At 34.8% G+C, this 23575-nt stretch overlaps 2 protein-coding genes across 6 annotated transcripts in view; both read right to left on the minus strand.

The window, feature by feature from the left end:
- The window catches only part of LOC128855909 (tyrosine-protein phosphatase 99A), a 178036-nt gene that overhangs the window by 141740 nt on the left and 12721 nt on the right, over positions 1-23575 (minus strand). For all 5 annotated transcript variants that reach the window (XM_054091147.1, XM_054091146.1, XM_054091144.1 and 2 more), the window contains exon 2: positions 18864-19863. In XM_054091147.1, the coding sequence (XP_053947122.1) occupies positions 18864-19482 (619 nt within the window). In that variant the 5' untranslated portion in view covers positions 19483-19863. The remainder of the gene's footprint in view (positions 1-18863; positions 19864-23575) is intronic.
- On the minus strand, positions 10866-12192 carry LOC128855910 (uncharacterized). The gene is made up of 2 exons (XM_054091148.1): positions 12109-12192; positions 10866-12004 (listed from the first exon to the last, which is right to left on the minus strand). The coding sequence occupies exon 2, from the start codon at positions 11983-11985 to the stop codon at positions 11458-11460; it is 528 nt and encodes a 175-aa protein (XP_053947123.1). The 5' UTR covers positions 11986-12004; positions 12109-12192; the 3' UTR covers positions 10866-11457.

Here is a 23575-nt window from a genome sequence, read left to right on the forward strand (position 1 = left end):
TCGCGGCTTGACTATCGGAGAAAATGTTGATATCCCCCTCGCTCACGCGTTCCCAAAGCAGTTTGCATGCCTGCAGGATCGCAAAGGCTTCTGCTTGAAAAACACTAGCAGTATTCGGCAATTTAAAGAAGATATTTAGAGAAAACCTCTGCTCCGACTTTCGATTCCATCTTCGAACCGCCAGTGAAGACAGAAGCGCAAGTTTCGGTACAAATTTTCTCCTCGATCCAATCCTGCCTATTTGCGATGATAAGAGGGTGTTTATGAGAAGAAATCGTAGCGGTGCGGATTAATAGTGGCTAAGGCTGGCACAATGTCCATAACCACAACATTTTTGTATCCTTTTGTTTTTAATTTTTACAATAGCATTCACATCAAATTTTACGTAGAAACCGTTTTGTGAGTACTGAGGGCTGTAATGAGTGACACCATGAACTCAAAAGTGATTTGGTATTATTTTCGGTATTATTTTCTGCAATTTACAAAACGATTCAAGCACTGCGCCATATGCGCCAATAGCCGCAGACAGGTTTTGAGCGCCTAGAACCGAAGAAAAATTACCATAATAATTGTGATTAGGACAAAAATTAAAAAGCGCTACTTAAACAATTAGATAAACAAAAACTCCAAACGGAAGCGTGAATATGTTTGCTATGTCAGCGATTCCCCGAAAAGGCTAGCAGAGGCTTTTTATAAACAAATTGCGGGAAAAAGGCAAGAGTGGAAAAGCAATTATGGAAGTAGTGACTGCGGCAAAAGGCAGTCATGACCAAATGAAGTTTAATAGACGTAAAAAAACTGTATTGCTGTACATATGTGTATGTATGTATGGATGATTGTATATACTCATGTAGGTATATATGTATGTATGTACATATTTATGTGCATAAAAACCAGTAAAGGGAAATATATTAAAATAAGCGGCCGGCAAATACTGATACGCTCTGAAATTCGCAACGAAAAAGGCGTCAATAGGCGAATGGAAAAAAGCAAAAAAATAAATAAAATATAATAAATTGAATTTATTAAAAAACTCGCCGAGTTTTTCCCTCCACACCTGTGTGCATTTGTGTGTAATTGATAAGTCAGCGAATAACTTTTATATTTGTAATTAAAAATATCTATGGGAAAGAAAAAGGTGTGACCCACTTGGATAATATTTCATTTTATTGAATTCTTTATTATTCGCTTATTATTTGAATACAACTACCGATGCGATGATTTTCAATAAACTTTAATTATATGAGTGTGCATAAATTTGCGCAAAAACTTATTTGTAGCTGCTTGCTATGCATTTATGCAAATCAGAGACGCGATCGCAATTGCAAATGCTTGGAAATGCTTGCGCTTAGCGAGTAGCAGATACTTTATTTATATGCATTCGAGCAGCGATGGATGCGTAGGCAATACTATTTACGTTTGCTACTAGCAAATTTTATGTGCTTGTATGTGATAAAGCGTGTGTGAGTATATGTGTACATACATACATTAGGATGGGTAAAGTTTTTTTCTAACAAATTTTGTGTAAGAAAATAAGCTGCTGGTGCTGCTACATAGAACTCCTGAAGGGGTTAGACGTAGTCAGAATTAAAAAAAAATTGGGGTTTTGTTTTTGCATTCTCTTAAAGTATAGTATATTAAAAATATTGTGTCAAAATTTGAAGTGAATACGACGAATACTTTTCGAGTTATTCAACAATTAACAAAGGGCTGCTTTTGAAAAACATAAAAGGCTCGTGCCTGATCGAAGATTTTTTTTTTTTTAAATTTCGATTTTTTAAACAATTAATTGTCGGTTTTTTTCTCGAAAATCTGAAAAGATATTTCCTGAACCCGCCATATTGTTAATTTTGTAAAAAAAGTTTCGATGAGGCACAAGATCATCTATTAATAAAACTAATTTCTCTTATCCGATTGATTTTAGATGAATCTAACGAATGAATTTTTAGCTATTATCTTTCTAAAGAGTTGGTTTAAACAGCTGACGCACGTTTCGTGTTTTGTTTCACTGTCAAACATTTTCAGTTTGGTCTATAATTTAACCATGAATCGTCTTTCAAACGAACAACGCTTGCAAATCATTGAATTTTATTATAAAAATGCGTGCTCTGTTAAGAAAGTTTATCGCGCGCTTCATCCATTTTATGGTCAGTTTAATCGACCCACTGAAGCGGCTATTCGAGCTATTGGGTGCAAGAATTGAAGCCGAACGATCTACCGCAATGCAGAATTTTTTGTGAATGGGGTCTTGGAAAGTTGGCCGACTTTTTTATCGAAAACTTGTGTTTAGCGACGAAGCTCATTTTTGAATCAATGGGCACGTAAATAAGCAGAATTGTCAATTTTGAAGTGAAGATCAGCCAGAAGAATTGCAAGAGCTACCAATGTATCCAGAAAAGGTCACAGTTTGGTGCGATTTATGGGCTGGAGGTATCATTGGACCGTACTTCTTCAAAGATGCTGCGAATCGTAAAGTAACTGTGAATGGTGAAATAATATCAAACTTTTTTTTGCCCAAAATGCAGGAGCTGGACTTGCATGACATGTGGTTTCAGCAAGACCGTGCCACAAGCCACACAGCTCGCGTAACAATGGACTTGTTGAAAGGCGAGTTCGGTGTACATTTTATTTCACGTCCGGTACCTGTCAATTGGCCACCCAGAGCGTGCGATATAACGCCTTTCGATTATTTTTTGTGGGGCTATTTTAAGCTCATGTCTACTCAGACAAGCCTGCTTCAATTAACGCATTGGAAGACAACATTAAAGCATTTATATGTGAGAAACATTGGAAAGAGTATGCCAAAATTGGCCATTTGAAGCGCAGTCGCGGTCAACATTAGCATGAAATAATCTTCAAACATTAAATTATATGGACTGTATTATCGATTTAAATAAAAATTTCATGCATTTTTCTGAATTTTACGTGTGTTTTTTTGAAAAACTTTCCTATAGCTCTTAAAAAATCACTCTTTACAAGGACTTGTGATAATCAGAGCATGGGGCTTTTGGAGAAACGTGCTCCACACAAACAGTGATTACTTTTACAATTATAATTTTTTTTTTGAAATTTTGCTAAAGCCAATTCAAGACATGATGTATTAATGCTATGTTTTTATTTTTGGAAAATAAAGCAATTGACTAGCAAAAAAAAAAAAAAGTATGGAAATCATAATTTGTTCGGCCCTCTGACTTCCCCTAACCCCTGAACAGAATATTGGTGTTAGTGATACTTGGAGTGCATTCTACTCATATGGTTTGCGGCTGAGCGGAGATTCCCAGCTGAAAAACTCCACTTTCCTTACATTTTTTTGTGTGATAATGGGTATGACCTCTATGAACTCTACAGTTTGAAGCTTTGAACCTTGAAAGAGTCTCGAATGGTTTTTGAAACTTGAGAGAAATATCTCCTTGAACAAATGCATTTTAATTTTTGTTGTGTCATTCAAATCTATTGTGAGTTAGGATGTGCATTGCCAAACAAGTTTTTTCGAGGCTTCTCTTGAGATTCATTGGGTGTTTGGCCGAGCTCCTCCTCTTATTTCTGGCGTGCATCTTGTTGTTGTTCCACAAAATGGAGAGACCTATGAACGACTATGAACGGCAAAGGATGAGGAGCTTTTTCTTGGCAGAAATACACTCGAAGATTTGCCATTGCCTGCCGAGGGGCGACTGCTATTAGAAAAAGCTTTTTGTTTTCATTTTGGTGTTTCACGGACATTCAAACCTACGTTCTCCGTTTTTCCGAATGGTAGTCGCGCCCCAACCTTTTCTGCTACGGCGGCCGCTGTATTACTAAAAGCATTATTAAACATGCGTTTTTCCACCGCATCAACTTTACGAAGAAAAATCGTTCAGCACTAGTTATTTGAACCACCCTAATGTAAATAGCAAGTCCACACGAGTACAAATGTGCAATGAGCATTTTGAATGATGTATGCAAAGCCTTTTTTCATATTTAACTGGCAGTTTCAAGCACACTTCAGAGATCAAAGGCGATGTTGACGAGATTTTGAAGGCGGTCATTTATGTATAAACTGGTTGTTACATACACACAACTATGTACAATAGAAATAAATTTTTATTGTACAAGTAAGTTTTAAACACATCAATGTACTGATATTAAAGTTCAAAGCGGAACGTTCATAATACTTAAATAATAATTGATAATCGATCATTGAACAGTGCAACACTTCACTATTCCCTCATCCCATCATGGCGGTTCTTTTTTGTGGCCTACGATGGGGTATAAAAATAGAGACTTTTTAGTACGTTTTTTTGTTCACTGTATAAACCGAGTGTCCCGCTGTCCTTTCGAGTGCCAGGCAATATTTATATTAGCAATCTATTGTTAGTATCATGAAAAATGGTGAAGACTATTTAAACGACTTTTAGGTCGATTAAGTTTCTACTCGTGTCTTCAACAGGTAAATGACATAGCAAATACAATTTTTCTTCTTTTCTCGGAGCTTACCTGATCACTAATATTTCCTTAGTACTTTCAATAAGAATCAGTTTCTTACTAATAAATTTTAAGAAAACCAAAAAGTGCAACAGAAACTCACAACTAATTAAACTCTATTTAAAAAGCCAATACATTGCACCCGAATTGAGTTCTCATTATTTTGAAGCTGCTCTAAGCTAACTCGTCATACGTCATCTACTATAATCCATATGTATATGTATTGTATTTACATAACAATTTGGAATTTTTTATATTTTTTGAATGACAGTCGGTCATAAAATTAAATGCTGCTTCGCGCATGATTAATGTTTATAAGCTCATTGCGCTTTGAAGCTTGAAAAATTCGTACGAGTATCAAATAAATAAAAACCCAAAAATACGCATGAGAAATTTTACAAAAAAAAAAAACATTTATTTTGCGCTTTAGTAGAGAAAAAATTAGTATGAGCGTGAATAATTTTTTTAAAATTAAAAAAAAAAAAAAAACGCCAATGACATTACAGACCCACAGCACACAGCCTTGAACTTGATGGTAATTGTATGCAATTACATTTTTGTATTATATGAGTGTACTATGTACGTGTTTATGTTTTTTATTTGTTTTTGCCGACTGCAAATTTAAATAATCTTTTGTTTTTGTTTTGTTCACATTTTAACTTTTTCGTGTTTTGGCGTCCGTCTCTGTCGTGTTTGCTCATCTGTTAGAGCGACGCTAAAGAAAATTATGCCACTTACATAAGCAAACATAAGTGCACTTCCTGTTCAAATAAAAACCGAACTTTGAACGAAATTTTATGTTTGATCTCATTTTTGTTTATTTGTAAAAATACAATTAGTGTAATTTTTTGGGAGAAATATTTTTGACGTATTGATATATCTATTTACCTTCTGGTGCGAAACACAATTTTTCATGAGTTTTGAAGTTATTTATCTAATAAATTTTTCATGATTCTTGAAATTATTATCGAGTAATCTATTATATATTTTTGTTGTTTTTTGTTGTAGGAATACTGTTTAGGATGGCCGTCAAAGAGCTTTGAATAGTTTTAGTCAATTTACGAAGCGAACCAAATGCGGCTTAGAGCTCCACTAATGTTGTTGTTGTTGTTGAAGTGGTTGAGTATTTCCACTGAAATAATCCTAATTAGTGACCAGCACCGTTTTACTACCACCGTCCTCGTGTAATAATGTTTTTTGTATTTTTTTTTTTTTTTTTTTTTGTTGTTCTAAGTCAAATCCATTTAGTGAGGTCCAAGTATAGCAGCAAATTCTTTATCTCGATGACTGAGATTTCATTAATTTGCTACAGGAAAGGCTTACCAAAGGAGCGGAGTCGTGCCCTAGCTAGCCCTGGACATTCACATAAGTAGTGGAAAAGACTTTCCTTCGCACCTTCTGCTTGACAGCTCCTGCAGATAGGATTGAAAGGTATATTGAGTCTAGCTGCATGATCCCCTACTTTCCAATGGCATGGAAGGTTTGCAGTGATGAGTAAGATGTTTGGCCAGGAGCATCCTAACAGATCATTCGTCCTTTGCTAGTTACTTGCTTCCATCTTCTTTCGACTAAAGCATGATAGTGTGAAGCAATGGATGCTTTTAATATGTTGAGTGGGGTGGAGACTGCCACCACCTCTGCTATTTCTAGTGACGAGCTTTTTCTTGCCAGCTCATCCGCTATCTCATTACCCAGTATGTTCCTGTGATCGGGAACCCATAGCAGAGTGACTTCAGGCCAATGACTGAGCAATTAATTTCAGCTCCTCTCTACACTGTAAGACTAGTTTGGATGAAATGGAGTTGGAGTCAAAGGCCTTTATAGCTGCTTGACTGTTTGAGAAGATAGCTACTCTTGCACCAACTTCCTTGTAGAGTTTTAGTGACTTGTATGCTTCTCTGATCGCTAACAGTTCTGCCTGGACCACGCTGGCATAGTCAGGAAGACGAATTGACTGGGATAGGTTGAGCGGCTCCGAATGGAAGCCAGCTCCCACACCACAGTTCATCTTAGAACCATCGGTATAGATTTCGATTGTCGTATCTTCCAATCACCTTCCCTTTGCTCCACTCGCCACTCGGTGGAAAACGTACCGTAAAGCCTTACTTGAAGTTTAGGTCGGGGGCTGCGTAATCTGATCTGTTTTTGAGCAGCGAGAGTCCCTGTAGGAGGATCTTAATGTGACCGTACGACCTTGTTGTCCAGCTTCCTATGCCTCTGAATCTTACCGCGCTGCAAGTATCTATTTTTTATTGTGTAGCTCCACTAATAGTCAAACCTTGCAAAGTCAGGTGAATATTGCGAATATTGCAAAGAAATAATTTGAATTTTTGTTCGAAATTCTCTCACCACTCTTGATTGATGAGATAGCGTATCAACATGCCGAAAAAAACAGTAGCCAATTTCGCGATATTCAGACCGAATACCACGTATTTTGACCATTAAATATTTTAAGACGCCAAATTTGGCGTTAAAAAAATAAAATAAAAAAATTGGCGGTTACACCTTTTGTTGGGTTTTTGGCTGAGCTCCTGGTCCTATTTGTGGATTGCACCTTGATGTTGTTCAACAAATGGCCTACATTTTTAAGCCGACTCCGAAGGGCAAATTACTTTCATGGATACCTTTTGCATGTCAGAAATACTCTCGGAGGGCCGAGGTGCATCCACTATTAGAAAAAACTTCTTCTTCATTTTTCCTGTTTCATTCACGAAGATTCGAACTTATGCATTCCCGAATGATAGTCACGCACCAATCCATTCGGCTACGGCGTCTGGCTGGCACATTTGTCTTATAATTGAAAAAACAGATGAACATTTCTCATTCATGACTGTCTCAGACAACTCTCTGTCGGAATGAGCTTCCTCTAGTGGCGCACATACAGCAAATTGACGCTTGAATGCCGGCTCATATTCGAGACATTACATTTTGCTATCAGCAGTAAACTTTTTGAAAGAGTTGGAGCCACTCAAGCAGATGAACTGGTGTTCTAACAATACTCAATTTCTTTTACTGTCTCTCAGCTTGCGTGGCATACCTACATCTCAAATTGAGTATTCGAAGACTTAGCGAATCAACCAAAATGTAACATGCAGTTGTCGGAGCGGTCCCTAATTCTATTTCAATGATTTTCACCGACGATTTATTTTTAGTTTTAATGTATATCGAATTCAAAATTTTTCTAAAAGATGGCGCCCTTGAGTTCTTTTATTTATTTCAATATTTATTTATTTTATTTTAGTTCTTTTATTTATTTCAATATTTATTTATTTTATTTTAAGGTTCGGTTTTTTTAGAGTAGAGAGTGCACATGCCCACAGCTGCGTATTGTAGAGGCATAATGCGAATTTACTTTGGTCTCTAAAACGTGCTTTGGACGCTTAAATATGAACCAGACAGTTGCTTAGTTTATAAGTTGGTAGCGTATTTTTTTATGTGCTTGTTTAAGTTTGCGGAAAGTATTTTCTAGGAAAGGAAGTAATAGCGACAAACATACATATGTGCATATGATTAGAGATACTGAAGATTACAATTACCTACATACAAACGTAATTTTGCCCGTGAATGCGCATTATTTTTATATAAAAGCAAAGCTAATTGTCTAGCAAAAGCCATGTAACAGCCAAAATTTAGAAAAAATTTTGCAAACTTAATATCCCAGTTTCGCGATTTTTAATCAGAACTTCTAGAAAGATTTTAGTTATGTAGTTTTGCAGCTTATTCAATTTTAGTAAAATATAGTACAAGTCTAAAGTCACTAAAAAATCTCGTTGCTTTTCTATAATTTTTTCCTTGACGGCGTTGCGAATTTTCGCAATGTAAAAAATTTTCGAGCATTTATTGAAAGAGTTCCTAATTTTTCAAAATTTTAGGTAAAGGGTGAGACTTAGGTTTATATGGATTTTACTAGACAAAGAGCTGTGCTTTTATAAAAAACAAAAAGTGCATGTAGCGTAGTATACATAACAGAAGTGAAACTTTCAAGGCAAACAAAGAAAGAAGGAGGGACCCGAGAGTGAATGAGAGAGAGAGAGAAAGAGAAGGAATAAATACCTAAATAAATTCACAACATTTGCAGAGAATACAAATAGACAAAATTTACAAAACACGGAGAATGGTCGACCGGTGTAGGTAAATGCCACCAAATAAAAAACGTCAAAAAAATTGGGGCCAAGAAACGCCCCAAACAGTAGGCACCAAGAAAATATAACGCCAAAAAGTAGGCACCAAAACCATATTTTCTACTCTTTAGAAAACAAAAATTAAAAAAAAAAATCGGAGAAAAAAAAACAAAAATTCCATTCAATTTTCATGTAAAGCTTTTGAGAACAAAAGACATTGCATTTTTTTATTTTGTTTTTTCGTCTATAACAAAAAAATTCTTGTTAAAACAAATATTTTTAAATATTATATTAAAAAAAAAATTGGGGGGAAAAAATATTTCTATTGAATTTATTTTATTTATGTGGATAGGAGTTATATCAGGAGGTATACTATAAATCAAGAAAAAAATTTGTTTGGCAAAGAATTTTTTTTTTGGTTCTTTTTTTTCCTTGTTCAGTCCTCTCGGGATCATAGGGCCTAGACAAGACTTGTATTGCATTTGATTTCTGACAGTCTGCCGCTAAGGCAAACAATTCTAACATTGAATTTTTTTTTTTTTTTTTGAAAAAAATTTTGGAGCAAAAACACTTCTATTGAAATAAAATATATTTATAAAATGCTTAAAAAATCGATAAACATTTTTTTGTTTGGTAAAAAGGCATTGAACCTTTTATTTTGTTGGATGCCTGAGTAAAAAGTCAAAACAAAAAATTTTTTTTGTTGAAAAAGCATTACTATTTCTATATTTAGGTACTGCTGCCTTCTTTAAATATCGAAAAAAAAAATTTTTTTTTGCCAAAAAAAATCTGCCATTGGGTTTTTTTTATTTTTGGCGCCTGGCTGTTTAAAAAATAGGAAAAAAAAATTTTAGGAAAAAAGGTATCCATTGAGTGCTGTTTTCTATTTATACAGGGAGTAAACGTTACTATAGACATTTTTTATAGATTTTCTTGGTTGGAGGTCGTACTATTTACGACAGTTTAATACGGATTTTTTCACTTGTTGTTGCCTAATGCACTATAATCAAGAGAAGGAGGTCTATTATTATTTCAAACCACAGATTTGCAAGTCCCTGCCGACGTAAGACCTTGCCTGCTTCCGATATAGAAGTGAAATTGCATATCTCATCACCAAAACAAGCGAATATTATTTGAATGACGCAAATAGTCGCTTTTCTTACATACATACATACATACATCCATATGACAACAATAAACTTGACCTTCATGACATCAAGCAAACTCGTTATAAAAATCAAAAGCTCGTTACATAAATGAAGCTAAGCCAGCGCTGGCTGTGTGTGTAGACGCGTACGTGTGTTGGTGTGCAATCAATTTGTATTACAACGTTTTAAACTGCTTATAAATCACGCTCTAGCACTTTGTAAAAACCCACAAAAACATCAAAAACGCAATAATTTAATTTAGGAGCAAAAACAAAAAAGAAAAACGTTAGACATTAGACATTGCAAAAACGGCAGGCTTAGCTGAACTTGAAGTGGCGACGAGAAGGCATTGTAAGTGCAACACAGTTACTAGCAGGCCCACTTGCAGTGTTTGTGTGCACATATGTGCATACAAGTGTGTATGTGTATGTGTAAATATATCAATTCTAAATAGCGCGTGGCTGTTCCGCCGCTTAGCTTAGGCGGCAAGCTAAGTGCGGTTTGCATTTTGCTTTTTGGTTTTCTGGATTTTCTTCGATTTGTAAAAGCACTACTAAAATTTAATTGCATGGAAGATGTGAAGCCCCTACGTAAATAAACGACAACCATGCCCATTAAGTGATGACATTAAACACTTAAACCCAATGACTTCATAGGCCCGCAGAAAAACAAATAAATACATGACTGCTTGCCATACAAATACTAAATACAAAGTATACAGTGGCGTTCATAATAAGAGTAGTGCGAGATATTGCAAAGTTCGGATTATTTATTTATTTTTTATTTAATTTCTTTTTAGTTTTTATAAAAAATATTATACGTTATAGAACAAACATCATGCAACTTAAAGTTTTAAACTTTATAAAAAATTTAAAAATATGCAACAAAATTTCATAAAAATTTCTAACTTTTAAGTGAGAACTCCTAGCACTATTCTGGGTATGCAGTTTTGCAGCGCATTCAGTTTTGAAGTAAAATTATGCAAGTTTAACCCTAGAAGGGTACGGTTAAATTGTAGGCGCTTATAGGTACCGATGAGTAAATTTTACTCACTTCAGAATTTTTACGTTATTATCTGATTTATTTATTTATTTTGTAAAATAGTAGTTTTAAATGAAAAAAATTTAAAGCCAGCATATAATATAAGTGTAATTTGTTATTATAATATGTAAAATAAGCAAAAATAATACTTTATTATTGATTTTTGACGATTATGAATACATAAACATTGTTTTTCAAGCACATTCAGGGCACTTTTTTTGTGCATGTTCACCGCAAATAGCTAATCCACAACTGCAATAAGTGGTGGTGTATCTACGTTTGGTATAACTACAAAAATTACAGTACTTTCTTGGCCCCTTTTGGTCTTCTCCGGCACTATGGCCTCTTGGCTTGCGCCTACAATATTCTGAATGGATTTTTTCAACCCCAGGCTCATGTTTGTATTAGTTGCTAATCTTTTACTTTGAAATCCTTCCGTTAACTCCTTGTGTAGAGATAACATAACATAGAGATAACACAATTTGAACCTTCTCTCAGGCATGGTTGCCTTGTACCTTTCCCCACAGTAGGTAGTGTCAAACATCATATGTGTTGCCAAGTGATTATCTTTGAGAGCAGCGGACAAGACTAACAAACCAAGAAATGCTTCAAGTTCGTCCATTTCCAAATTTGACAAAACCGCGTGAGATTTATCGTTATAGTTCTCCCTTTGAATCTTTATTTCATTATTTGTATAAACCAAAATCTCTTTCAATATGTCTGCGAAAAAAAAACGGTTTGAAGCAGCTGGCAGGACACAACGAATTTTTTGCATTTGCCGTTGGGCCAGGGCGAATGTGACCTAGCGCAGCAACAGGTTCCTTACTCCAAATAAAATTTCCATCTTTTCCGCTCTGATTGTTGGTACTAGGTGTAATAATTGTAATTACCTCTTCTGTTTCACGAATTTCTTGGGCAGCTGATCTTTCATTTCTTCTCCCCTCAATAAGTTTCTGTTTTTTACGTTTGCTGCTTCCAGGTGTTTGCTCCCTTTCTTCCTTTTCAGCTTCTTCTGCATTTATGATTCCGTGTATCAAATTTTCTTCGACATAATTTAATTCTTCCGGTTCTGGTTGATATTCCGGATCTGCAACACTGTCCCAAGAATCCTCATCAAAGTTACAAAGCTCCAACTCCAAATTGTCTTCTTCCTCAGATTCTAGTTCAAGTATTGCATCCAAAATATTTTGTTCTGATAGCCCGCGACTTGCCATTTGTATGCTCTGTAGTTTTCTTTACGGTAACATAATACAAAACATAAACATAATTGTCATAATTCAGCACAAAATATATTTTTTTGACACGTAGTAAGTTACTGATAAATAAATTTTACTCACACAATTTAGTACGTAAAGGGTACCGATGAGTAAATTTTACTCACTAACTTTTTTTAAATTGTCCACAAGCGCGATAAATCAAACAACACCATTCAATGCTTGCGGCAGCCGACTAATGACAGAGAGGGCCAAGCACTGCTAGTCGCTTGACTTTCAGTGTGGCCAACCTGCAGATTTACGAACAAATCTATTCCTTATGTGAGTAAATTTTACTCACAGTACCCTTCTAGGGTTAAAGTGGCTCAAAATTTGCGTTGATTTTAGAGAAATTTTTTTGTTGACGATGTCATGCATTTTCTTTCATATAACGAATGCGCGAAATTTTCTCTGTGAACGCCACATATTATATAAGCACATTTAGGAATATATATTTATGTTTATAGGCTTATGCATATGTAAGTAAGTCTATCTATGCACATGCCCCACATGGTGGCCCACCGTGCGATTGAATAACAACCAGCAGCATACAAAATTGAATTGAGTGCATCAGTAGGGAGATACAGAAGAGCTGCGGCTGTGACTAGGGAGTCTATCGTTGGTGAATCACTACGTTTTATTTACTTAGTTGCTGACATATTAACTTGCTTGTTCGGTTAAGCCAGTTGTTTGGCACGCATACATAGACGCTCAAATGTAGAATATTTTTAGTAGCGTGTAAATTAGTTAAATTGCTTTTTGCGACGGCAATAAAGCTTATCTCAATTTCTACGCATTTTAGCATTTGAATGAGTCTGCATACAAATGGGATCTCCCACAGAATGAGCAAAAGCAATTGAAAGTGCTAATTTATGTACTATGAAACTTTTATCAGGCATTATTTGCTAAATAGACTGCCTAAGCAAAAAAAAAAACAGACAACAAAAAAAGATAACAAAAAAAGAAAAAAAAAAAGACACAAAAACGCAGAAAATTAAATAAAAAATTGAAATCAGCAGCTGGAATGAGTGCCATTTGCTATGTATGTATGTTTTAGTCTGAATTTTCGGGCACGCAAGTGCGTGCTTATGCGTAATTAAAAGAGAGGATTTAAAAGCGAGAGTGCAAGTAAGATAAATGAAAATAGGTTTTTATCTTTATGAACTTAGGCCTACAGCATCAAAAGTTTTTGGTTGCATAAATCTAAGAAGGATACTGTGAACACAGGATTATGCGTAGTTAAGTGGATTAAGGGGGTAACGTAATTATGGGTGAATATAAAATAAACTAAAAATAGTAGCCCTCCTTTGGGTACCCCACGGTCTGGCCAGACTGGCTTTCTCGCCTTTGGACGAGAATTTAACATATTTCTATTATAGCTAACGATTTGAGCTTCCAAGTAGCTTTCTAAAATTTTAAGTTCTATCGATTTATGGAAATAATCTTGTATAAAGAATCCTCGAACATGACTACAAAAAGGCCAGACCCACGTTGGTTGGTTTAGCCAAAGACTTTAAAAAGGGTGTCCAACGGAGGAGAAGGTGTTAAACAGAAACAACTTCACATCCTACACTGGTTCATGTTCAAATCCATTTATTTTGTTCTTTATCTAGCTTAGAAAAAAGCTGAAATAACGGCTGAAATCAGTACGCTTGCCACGCAGTGAGAATGGTGTGGTCTTTTAGTATAAAATATAGTGTATGAACGATTGAGTTCTGCTGCTCAAACTGTTGGGTTGGGTAATAAGTTCATAGCGTTTTTATATTTTCTCTTATTTTACAACGATTTGTTTGTTGTTTGACAAAGGGGAAGTATTAATTCGATAGGACTTTTTTCGGTCTACAAAACTATGTTAATTGTATTTTTAAGTTATTTAATTTTTTATTAGTTTTGAGGTTGAGAAATGGAATACCCAGGAGGCAAAAATCAACATTTTCATCGAGGTCAAAAGTTGGCAAAACAGTCTGGGACTTTTGCAACGTGTATGGAGAAAGTGTCGTTGTGGAGTCTACAGCGCAGAAACGGTTTGCAAAGTTCAAAAATGGCGACTTTGACGTCGATGACACTCCTAGCAGCGGAAGGCTTTCAGAATTCGATGAAGAGCGCCTCAAATTACTTTTTAAGAAGAGCTGTCTCCAAACTAGTGGGGAATTTGTGGAAAAAATGATCTGCGATCATAAAACGATTCTCAATCACCTTTATTCAAATTCTGGGTACCTCACGAGCTCAACGAAAAAAACAAATAAAGTCGCCTTCAAATTGCTGCTCAGCATCTCACCCGCCATCGTGCAACACGCGGTCATAAACAGTGCTTTTTGTACCGAATCGTCACGGAAGATGAGAAATGGTCCCTATAAATCAGTATGAAGCTAAGAAAGGAGTGGGTGGCTCCAGAAAATTGCTAAAGTCGAGAGTCAAGCCGGATCCTCATCCAAAGAAGATTTTGATATGAGTTTTGTGGGTCTGGGAGGGCATGGTGCTCTGGGAAATGCTCGAAAGAAATGCCACGATCAAAAAGGAGCACTACACTGACCAGCTACCCCGCCTAAATGAGGCTATTCGACTGAATGAGGCTGATCGACATGGTCAAACCCAACTCCTTCACGACAATGCCAGGCCCCATGTTTCACAAATCGTCAAAGCCGGACTGCATGAGCTCGAATGGAAAGCCCTTCAGCATCCGTCGTATTCTCCGGCCCTTGCACTGACCGATTACCATCTTTTGCGCTTCCTGTCAAACCACTTGGCGTTACTTTCGATAACAAAGAGGACCTTAAAAACTGGCTAAACAACTTCTTTGACACCAGACCAGGCGATTTTTGGCAGAACGGCATCAACAAATTGGTCGAGAGGTGGGAAGAGGTTGTAAACAGCAACGGCGAATATATAATTGATTAATTTATTGTTATAATTTTTTTTTGTTTTTAATAAAAGTCTTCGGTAAAAATACTACGATCTTATTCCCCAACCTAATATATTTTCCAGCGTTCAGTTAAAGAAGTATCCCGATAGGTAGCCAGCCACCCTATCTGAAACTTAGTTTAGTAACAAATGGCTCAAGAAGTCTTATTAGAAAAAAAATTGCTTAAGTTTTGTAAGGACATTCATGTAAATTTTAGTATTTACTTTGGAAGAGAAATCATTTTTTCGTGAAGAAAAAAAATCTATGATATTTTATAGTCACTTGAAACTCGCACTTTGTTATACAATTAGGCGCAAAATAAATCACCTTATATGAAGATTTATAATTGCAAATGGTGTCGTACGACAAGCTTGTTGGGCACTTGGGAATTAGATAGCCGCAGTAAACAAAGATACAAGCGGGCTCTATTGCTCCGAAGATCAAAATAAATATTTCCATTACTTAAAATCATTTTTTTTTGTATACTAAAACTCCTCTGGCTTCAAAGCCATAGTAAAGATACCTATATGGACTGCATCATAGAAGATCTGAGTAAAATGGAAGAGGGCATGAATGAGGAAATGAGTTTAGAGCACTGTATTCTATCAAAGCACCGACAGCAGTATCTCGACTCAAAAAGGCTGGAGCTAAGGCCTTTTGCTAACTTTCAGCGAATAACCTGCCAGTGTTTCTAAGGGTTTTTGGTCCAAACGAGGTAATGTTAAGAGTAGAGAAAACATCTAAAATAAATATCTATCCATACATGTGTGTGTCTTTCATTTATAATTCCTTCAAGGTGGTGTATTTGTGCTTGTAAGCATTGCTTATTCTCCGATTTCATGCTATAAAACACATTCATGGGCCCATAAATTAGTTACTTTAGTTGCTTTCGAACGTTAATTTTAATTTAAAAGTAGTACCCCTTTATTTCACTTCTATGGCACATTGTTGTTGCAGAATCTGCCTGTTAAGAGCTCATTTGTGAAAGTGCGAAATGTCTATAAAAAATGTCTCATAGCTGCAAATCTAGGATTGAACTCGATGACAAATTGTGAAATCTTCTAGACTGCCTTATATTTGTAAATCGCAATAATAAATGAATCGTAGAAAGCTATCAGACTTCCGTTAGCGTAACTCAGCGATGATTCAGCGTTCTATCGCTGATCGTTGTTTTGCTGAGCTGCAACAAAGTGATTACAAAATTAAATGATTTATTGCACTTTAAAATGCATTGAATTACATGCAATGAACTAAATAAACACATTTTCAGTAATTCTAGGCATGTGCACACATATATGTATGTGTGTGTGTGCATTTTTATACTCACACAAAGCGCAAACAGAAATAAATGCAAATTTTGAAAGCCGCTTGAATTGAAATAGCTGCTGACGCGGAATAACCGCAAGAGACCGCTGTGCGATAGGTGATGTATGGTGTATGAGTACAGTGGATGCCACAGGAAATCGTACAACTATGCGTTGTCTTTTGAGCCGAACGAAGTTTTCAAAGTTAAAGTTTTGGTTGATTGAGAAAAAATGTATTTGCTAAAAAAAGCAATCTTTGAAAAATCGATAAAATTTCAAATATTTTAAAATTATTATTTTTTTTTCGGAAACACATTTCCGAAGTTTATGCAATTTTAAAGTAATTTAAATCAAAGTGCTAAATTAACAAAAATTCGAAAAATCTATAAAATATTAATATTTAAAAAAAGTAATTTTTCAGGTATACAGTTCTTTGGTGCATTAAATTTTAAAATAATATAAGTTACAGTCTTAAATTAAATAAAACTTTCGAAGAACTCATAAAATATCCAAATTAAAAAAAAAATCGGATCGCAGCTCTGCAGTTCATTCAAGTTTAAAATAACATAAAATACAGCCCTAAATTACCCAAAAAAAAACAAAAGCCTCGAAAAATCGATCAAACTTGAAATATTTAAAAAATCGTTTTTTTTTAATTTTTTTCGAAAACACATTTCCGCAGTTCATGCAATTTTAAAATAATATAAATCAAAGTGCTAAATAAAAAAAAACTTCGAAAAATCTATTAAAGACTAATATGTAAAAAAACAAGTACTATTCTGTAGTTCATTCAAGTTTAAAATAATATAAAAAAGTGTTCTAAATTACCAAAAAAAAAATCCTCGAAATATCGATAAAACTTGAAAAAACCGTTTTTTTCTAAATTTTTTTCGGAAACATATTTCAATTAAACAATAGAAATGAAAGTCATAAATTAAAAAAAATTCGAAAAAGTGACACAACTTTTTAATAAAACTGAAAAATCAACAAAACCTCACATTAAAAAAAATTTTATTCGCTGTGAAAATAATAATAATCCAAGTCCTAAATTAAACACAAAGAAACTTTTGAAAAATCGAAAAAATTTCAACATTAGAAAAAATTTTTTTCTTAAATTTTTTTGGAAACAATTTTTTTCAGTTCAAACAATTTGAAAATAAAATAAAAAAATCAGCAAAACTTTACATTAAAGAAATATTTAAATAATGTTCGTTAACAAAACAATATAAATAAGTCCAAGACCTAAGTTAAAAACAAAGTATCATCGAAAAATCGACAAAACTACAAACATTTAAAAAAAATAATTAAAAAATTAAAAATTTAAAATTTAAAATTTCTGCAGTTCATTCAATTTTAAAATGAAAATTCGAAGAAACTTCACACAAAAAAAATTAAGGATTTTTTCGGGTGACGCAGTTCATAGTTCATTAAATTTTACTAAATTTGAAATTGCCAGTATTACCTGTTTAGAAATTATGCGATTTTGTGTTTTACAGCAAGACTTTTTAGAAATCATGCAGGTGATTTTTTCTTCCACGGGAAAAATTTGATAATCGGAACTTCCTAACCTCAAATTTGCAACATATTATAAATACTGCAGTGGAAGAAGTTTCAATGAGCGGTAAAACTGCCCAATGTTTTTCAAAGTTGTTTGAAATTTCTGAAATTCGGATGTAGTTTTTTTGCTGTTTTATAAGTCGAGAAGGTAAATTACACTGTTTTTCTTTCAAAATTAAACATGTTTTTATAATAAATTCAAAAAAAAAAAAATTTGAATGGGAAAATTGTCAAAACTAAATGTACGATTTTCTTTGCAACTCACTGTATGGGTTGTAACTGTAGAACCAATTTTTATCACAGCTGTTCGAAATTTTTGAAATTCGGATGTAGTTTTTTCGTTTTTAAGTTTTCTTTTTGGTACACTAAATCATATTGTTTTCTTGGAAAATGGAATAAGTTTTTACTATAAGTTAAGAAAAAAAATCAAATTAGAATGACAAGCATTGCCAAAACTAGGTGTACGGTTTTCTTTAAAACTCACTGTAGGTGTTTAACAGGTGCAGGCATAAACAGTTTACAGTAAACATTGCCTAACATATAAATATGTACCATTTTCTTTGACACCCACTGTAGTTTCATAACATATGCAGATACATGATATTTAGAATATGAATTAAAATTATATTTTTATAGTGAAATAAACGAATGTAAGTCTTGCAAATATTTCAAAAAACAGATGTGCCATTTTTCTTGGCACTCACTGTAGGTATATACGTATTATTTGTTGAATCATGCTGTATAGAACATGAACTATATTTTTAATATATATTAAATTCACAGAAAAAAGTAGCATTGAAGACATTGCCAAATATTTGAATATGTGCCATTTGCTTTGACACCCACTGTAGTTGTATAACTTATGCAGATACATGTGGTTTAAAATATGTACTAAAATAATATTTTTGCAAAAAAACTAAAAAATTTAGACTTTACAAATATTTCAAAAAACAGACGTGCCATTTTTCCTGGCACACACTGTATGCATACAGAATGTGTTATGCCCCACCATATATACTCATATTTGCATAGTCAATGCTAAATTGAAAAATTATAGCGCTCGTTTGCATATTTACCATATTTCTCGTCCACAGCCGCGTACGGTGGTGTGGCGTCGCCGGCAGTGGTGGCTGTCTCCCCATCACCTCCACGCGTCTCGAAACCACTAATACTGCCACCGCTAAACAAGTCGCCACCCACACCGCTGGCGGGCGCAATATTGGCAAAGGAAAGCGTAGTGGGTGGCACCCGCGGCTGATCCTGCTGCTCCACAGAAGCAGGTGAGGTGGGCGCAGCAGCTGCGAGTTGATAATCGCCCTCAGTCTCAACGGTTTCATCAGCGCCAGCGACAGCGGCGGCCATATTATTATTATCCACACTTACGCCATTCACGGCGTATGCATTCATGTCCAACGCATTGCTTGCGGGCGTCACGCTGCCACTAGCGCTGCTACTGCTGCTGCTGCTGCTGTCGTCGTCGTTACTCTCACCGGCAACAGTTGCAGTGTACTTTGGAGTTGGTGTTGGTGTTGGCGTTGAGGCGGTCGGTGCGATGGTGAAGGGTGAGGGCGACGAAAGCTCTGGGTCGATGACAACGACTGCAGCAGCGCCGCCGCGATGTTCATCAATAATGGCGGCGAAAAGTAGTAGATTAAGTAGTAGGCGCAGGCGCGCAACAAAGCGTGGGTGTGGCATTTTGTGTTGCGTTGCTGGTGTTGGATGTACTTGGATGTTTGCTTTCGAACAGCCGGCTTTTGTTGGTGCGTGGATGTGAATGAGAGTTTGTGCGTTCGTTGCTTGTGTTTGTTGTTGTTGTGCACAGTTATAGTTATGTGGCGCCCGCTTGTCGTGAGTGCGCTTTAATGCGCACGCTGCTCGTTAGTTGCTCACACCGCAATGCGTTCAGTAGCGTATCATTTTGCGCTTGAGATGCATTTGAGTTGAATTTCCTAGAATTTTCCAACTTTTACACTTTCTGCACTGTTTTTTTGTTTTTTGTTTTTGTTTTTGTTTTCGTTTTGCAATTATATGAACTTATAATTATTTACTTGCGACTGACTTGAAAACAAATTGCAACTGTAATAAACACAAATACAAATTAAAACCATGAAAAGAATTAAAACAAAAAAAAAGCAAAGCTTCAACCGGAAACGTTTGTTATCTTATAGCCGCACTGAGACGTAAACGAAAAAACGAAAAAGAAAAAAAAAACCGCGGTTCCACCACATTTTGTCACTCTGCTGTACATCAGGCTTTTTTCACTCGCGTGCCCGCCAATACAGCGCTCGAGCGACTGAAGCGCAAAAACCATAAAAGCGAACACGCCGATCGCGACGATTACTTTTTGTCTGTTACTGGCAGTGCCGGTGGATTGCGCTGGTGCTGGTGCTGATTGCTCGCGAATGCGGCAATGCGTATATGCGAGCGCACACTTGCCACAGTGTCGCGACGTGCCACGGTGCAGTAGCTGGCAGACGCGCTGAGAGGCCGTGAATGGCCGGCGCTCGACTTTCGTCGATCGACACTCGGCGTCGGCGGCGCGCGTGACTCACTTGGTTAATTGCCCTTTTTACGAGTATTTCGCCGCGGTTACGTTCAAGTGCTTCAGTTGCTTTGATCATTTCTGCTTTGCACTACATCTTCACACACATATATACACATATGTGTTTATGTATTTTATATTTTTCTTACATTTATGTTTGCTTTTGCTTGCTGGCGCTTTTGATGCTGTCTTCCGTTGCAATATTTAGTTTTATTCAAACCACTTTTCTCTTTTATTTTATATAATTTTGGTTTTATTTCAATTTTAATTCAGTTCGCTGAGTTCAAATAAGTTCAACGGAACAGCCGATTGCGTTCATTTGGAAATGGGGTTTCACAAGCGATTTGAAAGCATTTCAGAAGGCAAACGCAGGGTTTAATGCAAGAATGAAATGAATGCGAGAAAACTGACACAGAAAAATAAATAAATGCATAACACACATAAGTACGTATGTGTGCATGTATTTGCGAATTTACGGAAAGCACAATGTAACATAATAACCCACAAAAATATTTGGTAATTTGAATTCACGCTTTACGAAATCACATACCATATACAAGGTGGCGCAAAATTTAGCATTCAATTATGTTTTTGAATAACTTTTCTACTGAATATGAATAAAAATTAAAAAAATTTTTTTTTGAAATTCTAAAAAATTTAATAAAAAATCATTAAAAAAATAATATAAAAAAATTTAAAAAAAAGTATTGAAAAAATAAAATAAAAAAATTAAAAAAAAATTCTCACTGATGGAAATCTTAATTCTGACCGTTGCGCACTCCATCGCTTGTCTATTTTCATACTGCAGCTGCTTACTTCACACGTGTTAAGGGGTTATATACCTTGTGTTAGACTAAAAAATCGAATTTTTCTTTCTAAAAGTACATCATCTTAAAAATATAAATTCAAAAAATCATAAAGACCGTAGCAGTAGAACGAAAGTTACAGACCGTGGAAGCGCGCGTCATTTCTTAGCGCCCGGCATCGCTAGACTTTAGACCCGATTATCTCGAAGTCGTGTTTTTTGAAAATTACCGTCGCGGTGATCATTATTTATCAAAAACTATTTGACTGATTTGCATAAACTTTTTTTTTAATTATTCGAAGTTACAATCTCGTGAATCTGAACGGTTCACTTTTTATAAATATTTGCATAGTTCGCTGAAATTAATTTTATTTTTAATTTTTCTACCCCTCAGAAATCGTTTTTTTGGTGCAAAGCGGTTTTCATATCGAATTTTTTTTTTGGGTAAATAAACCGTTCAGATTCACCAAAAAACATTTTTCTACAATAATCATTTCATTTATTGATTTCAGTTGAGCTACTCATGCGCTACCGTGATCCCCGCAAACCTCTAAAAAACGGCGTTTCGGAGGACGGGCGATATCAACAATACATAATAACATTTTTTACAATAAAAACAGTAAAATGTATTCTTCGAGAGTTACCCTTCAATATGATATATGCCTCATTTGAATAAAAGTTCTAAAACATATTTAAAAAAAAAATTATGACAATCGTCTATTCGCTCACAAGGTATATAACCCCTTAAATATGATTGACGCACGACTGCATTTGCAAAAATTATAAATCTTCCGACAGGGTGATTAATTTTGCGCCACATCATAAATATGATATAATAGGCATACACAGTTGTGCTCACAATAGTGAAAAGTTTTGACTATTTACTTATTTTTAATTTAATTTTTTCTTTAAGGTTTTTTTATAAAAATGTAGCTCATACTACAATAAAAACGATATAATTCAATATTTCAAGCATTGTAGAAAATTAAAAAAATCCAAAAAATTCATTAACATCAGAATTTTTAGAATAATTTCGAGTGTGTAGTTTTATAGCTCATTGAATGTTTATGTAATAAAGTACAAATTTGAAATAGATAAAAAACTGTATTGATTTTTCATGTTTTGGTTTGCAGGCAGTTTAGCGCATTTCCCCTAAAAAAACAGAGTTTCATTATTTCGAGAAAAATGCATAACACTGTGCGAAAAAAAAAAATTATCACAAATCAGCAATGTTTTTGGCGACTTCAAGCTTTCCCCTTATACAAACATTCAATGAACTAAGAAACTTCATACGCAGAATTTAAATTTTTTTATAAAATTCTGATCGAAAAGTATTAGATTTCAATGCAAATAAAAAAAAAAAAATAAAAAAAAAATTTTTTTTAATTTTTTTCAATGCAAATACAAAATTTTCTTTTTATATATTTTTTTAATTTTTTGCAAGCGTGACACTTTAATTTACATGGATTTTGTTGCAGTATGAACTGTGTTTTTATAAATAAATAAAAGAAAAAAAGAAATAGAAAAAAAGTTATGACAAAATTAAAATTTTGCAATATGTCGCGTTCCCATTATTGTGAACACGAGTGTATGTACATGCAAACATATGCGCGGCAGATGATATCTCCACAGCCGTGTATCGACGCATATCGTTGGCTAACATATCGCACCCTAAATACAGAAGGGTCACAATTCAAAATTTTCCACACTCGAGCTTGACTTGTTTACAGTAGCACAGAAAACAAACTATGTGACATATCCTACCAAAAAACAAAAAATTTATTTTTGCCATATGTCATCCGCGGACCGTTTATTGATAACGTCTCGTTCATATCTGAGCAGAAGGAACATTTTGAGTTGTGACCCTTTTGTATTTAGGGTGCGATATGTGGATAGTAGCCGCTGACTTTTATTTTGCTTTCGAGGCGAGAGTTTTTAGGTAACTAATTTTTTTAAATAGTTTTTAAAAAGGGATAGGCAGTTAGAAATATAAAAAAAATAATATTGCAAAATAATATATTATAAAAAAAATAAAAAAAATGTATTCATTAATTTCGTTTTAAATAAAGAGCCAAGGCGAATCTATTAAAGGTGGTGTTGGTAAATCAGCTGAGCTGTTTTTTTCTTTCGCTATGTCCATGTGGCTGTCAGCTCAGAATGAAATAAGACGAATTCATTATTGGTCCTTAGTTTTTCAGTACTTTGCTTTGACAATCAAACGTGCAGAACATTGTGTCTAGGGTCTAGTGCTAGCACCTTTAAGGAATGCGCCTTGCAAAGAGCTAAAATGACAATGACATTAATTGCGTAGGTCGACAAAATGTGATCGACTTTCAGAATAAAAATAATAATATTTAAAAAATTGACATGGTCCAAGAGGCAAATCCCTTCTTATAACCACACCATCGAAAGCATTATATGCGACATTATTCTTCCTTCTA

Source organism: Anastrepha ludens, chromosome 2 (assembly GCF_028408465.1).
Source record: "Anastrepha ludens isolate Willacy chromosome 2, idAnaLude1.1, whole genome shotgun sequence".
Classification (NCBI taxonomy): domain Eukaryota; kingdom Metazoa; phylum Arthropoda; class Insecta; order Diptera; family Tephritidae; genus Anastrepha; species Anastrepha ludens.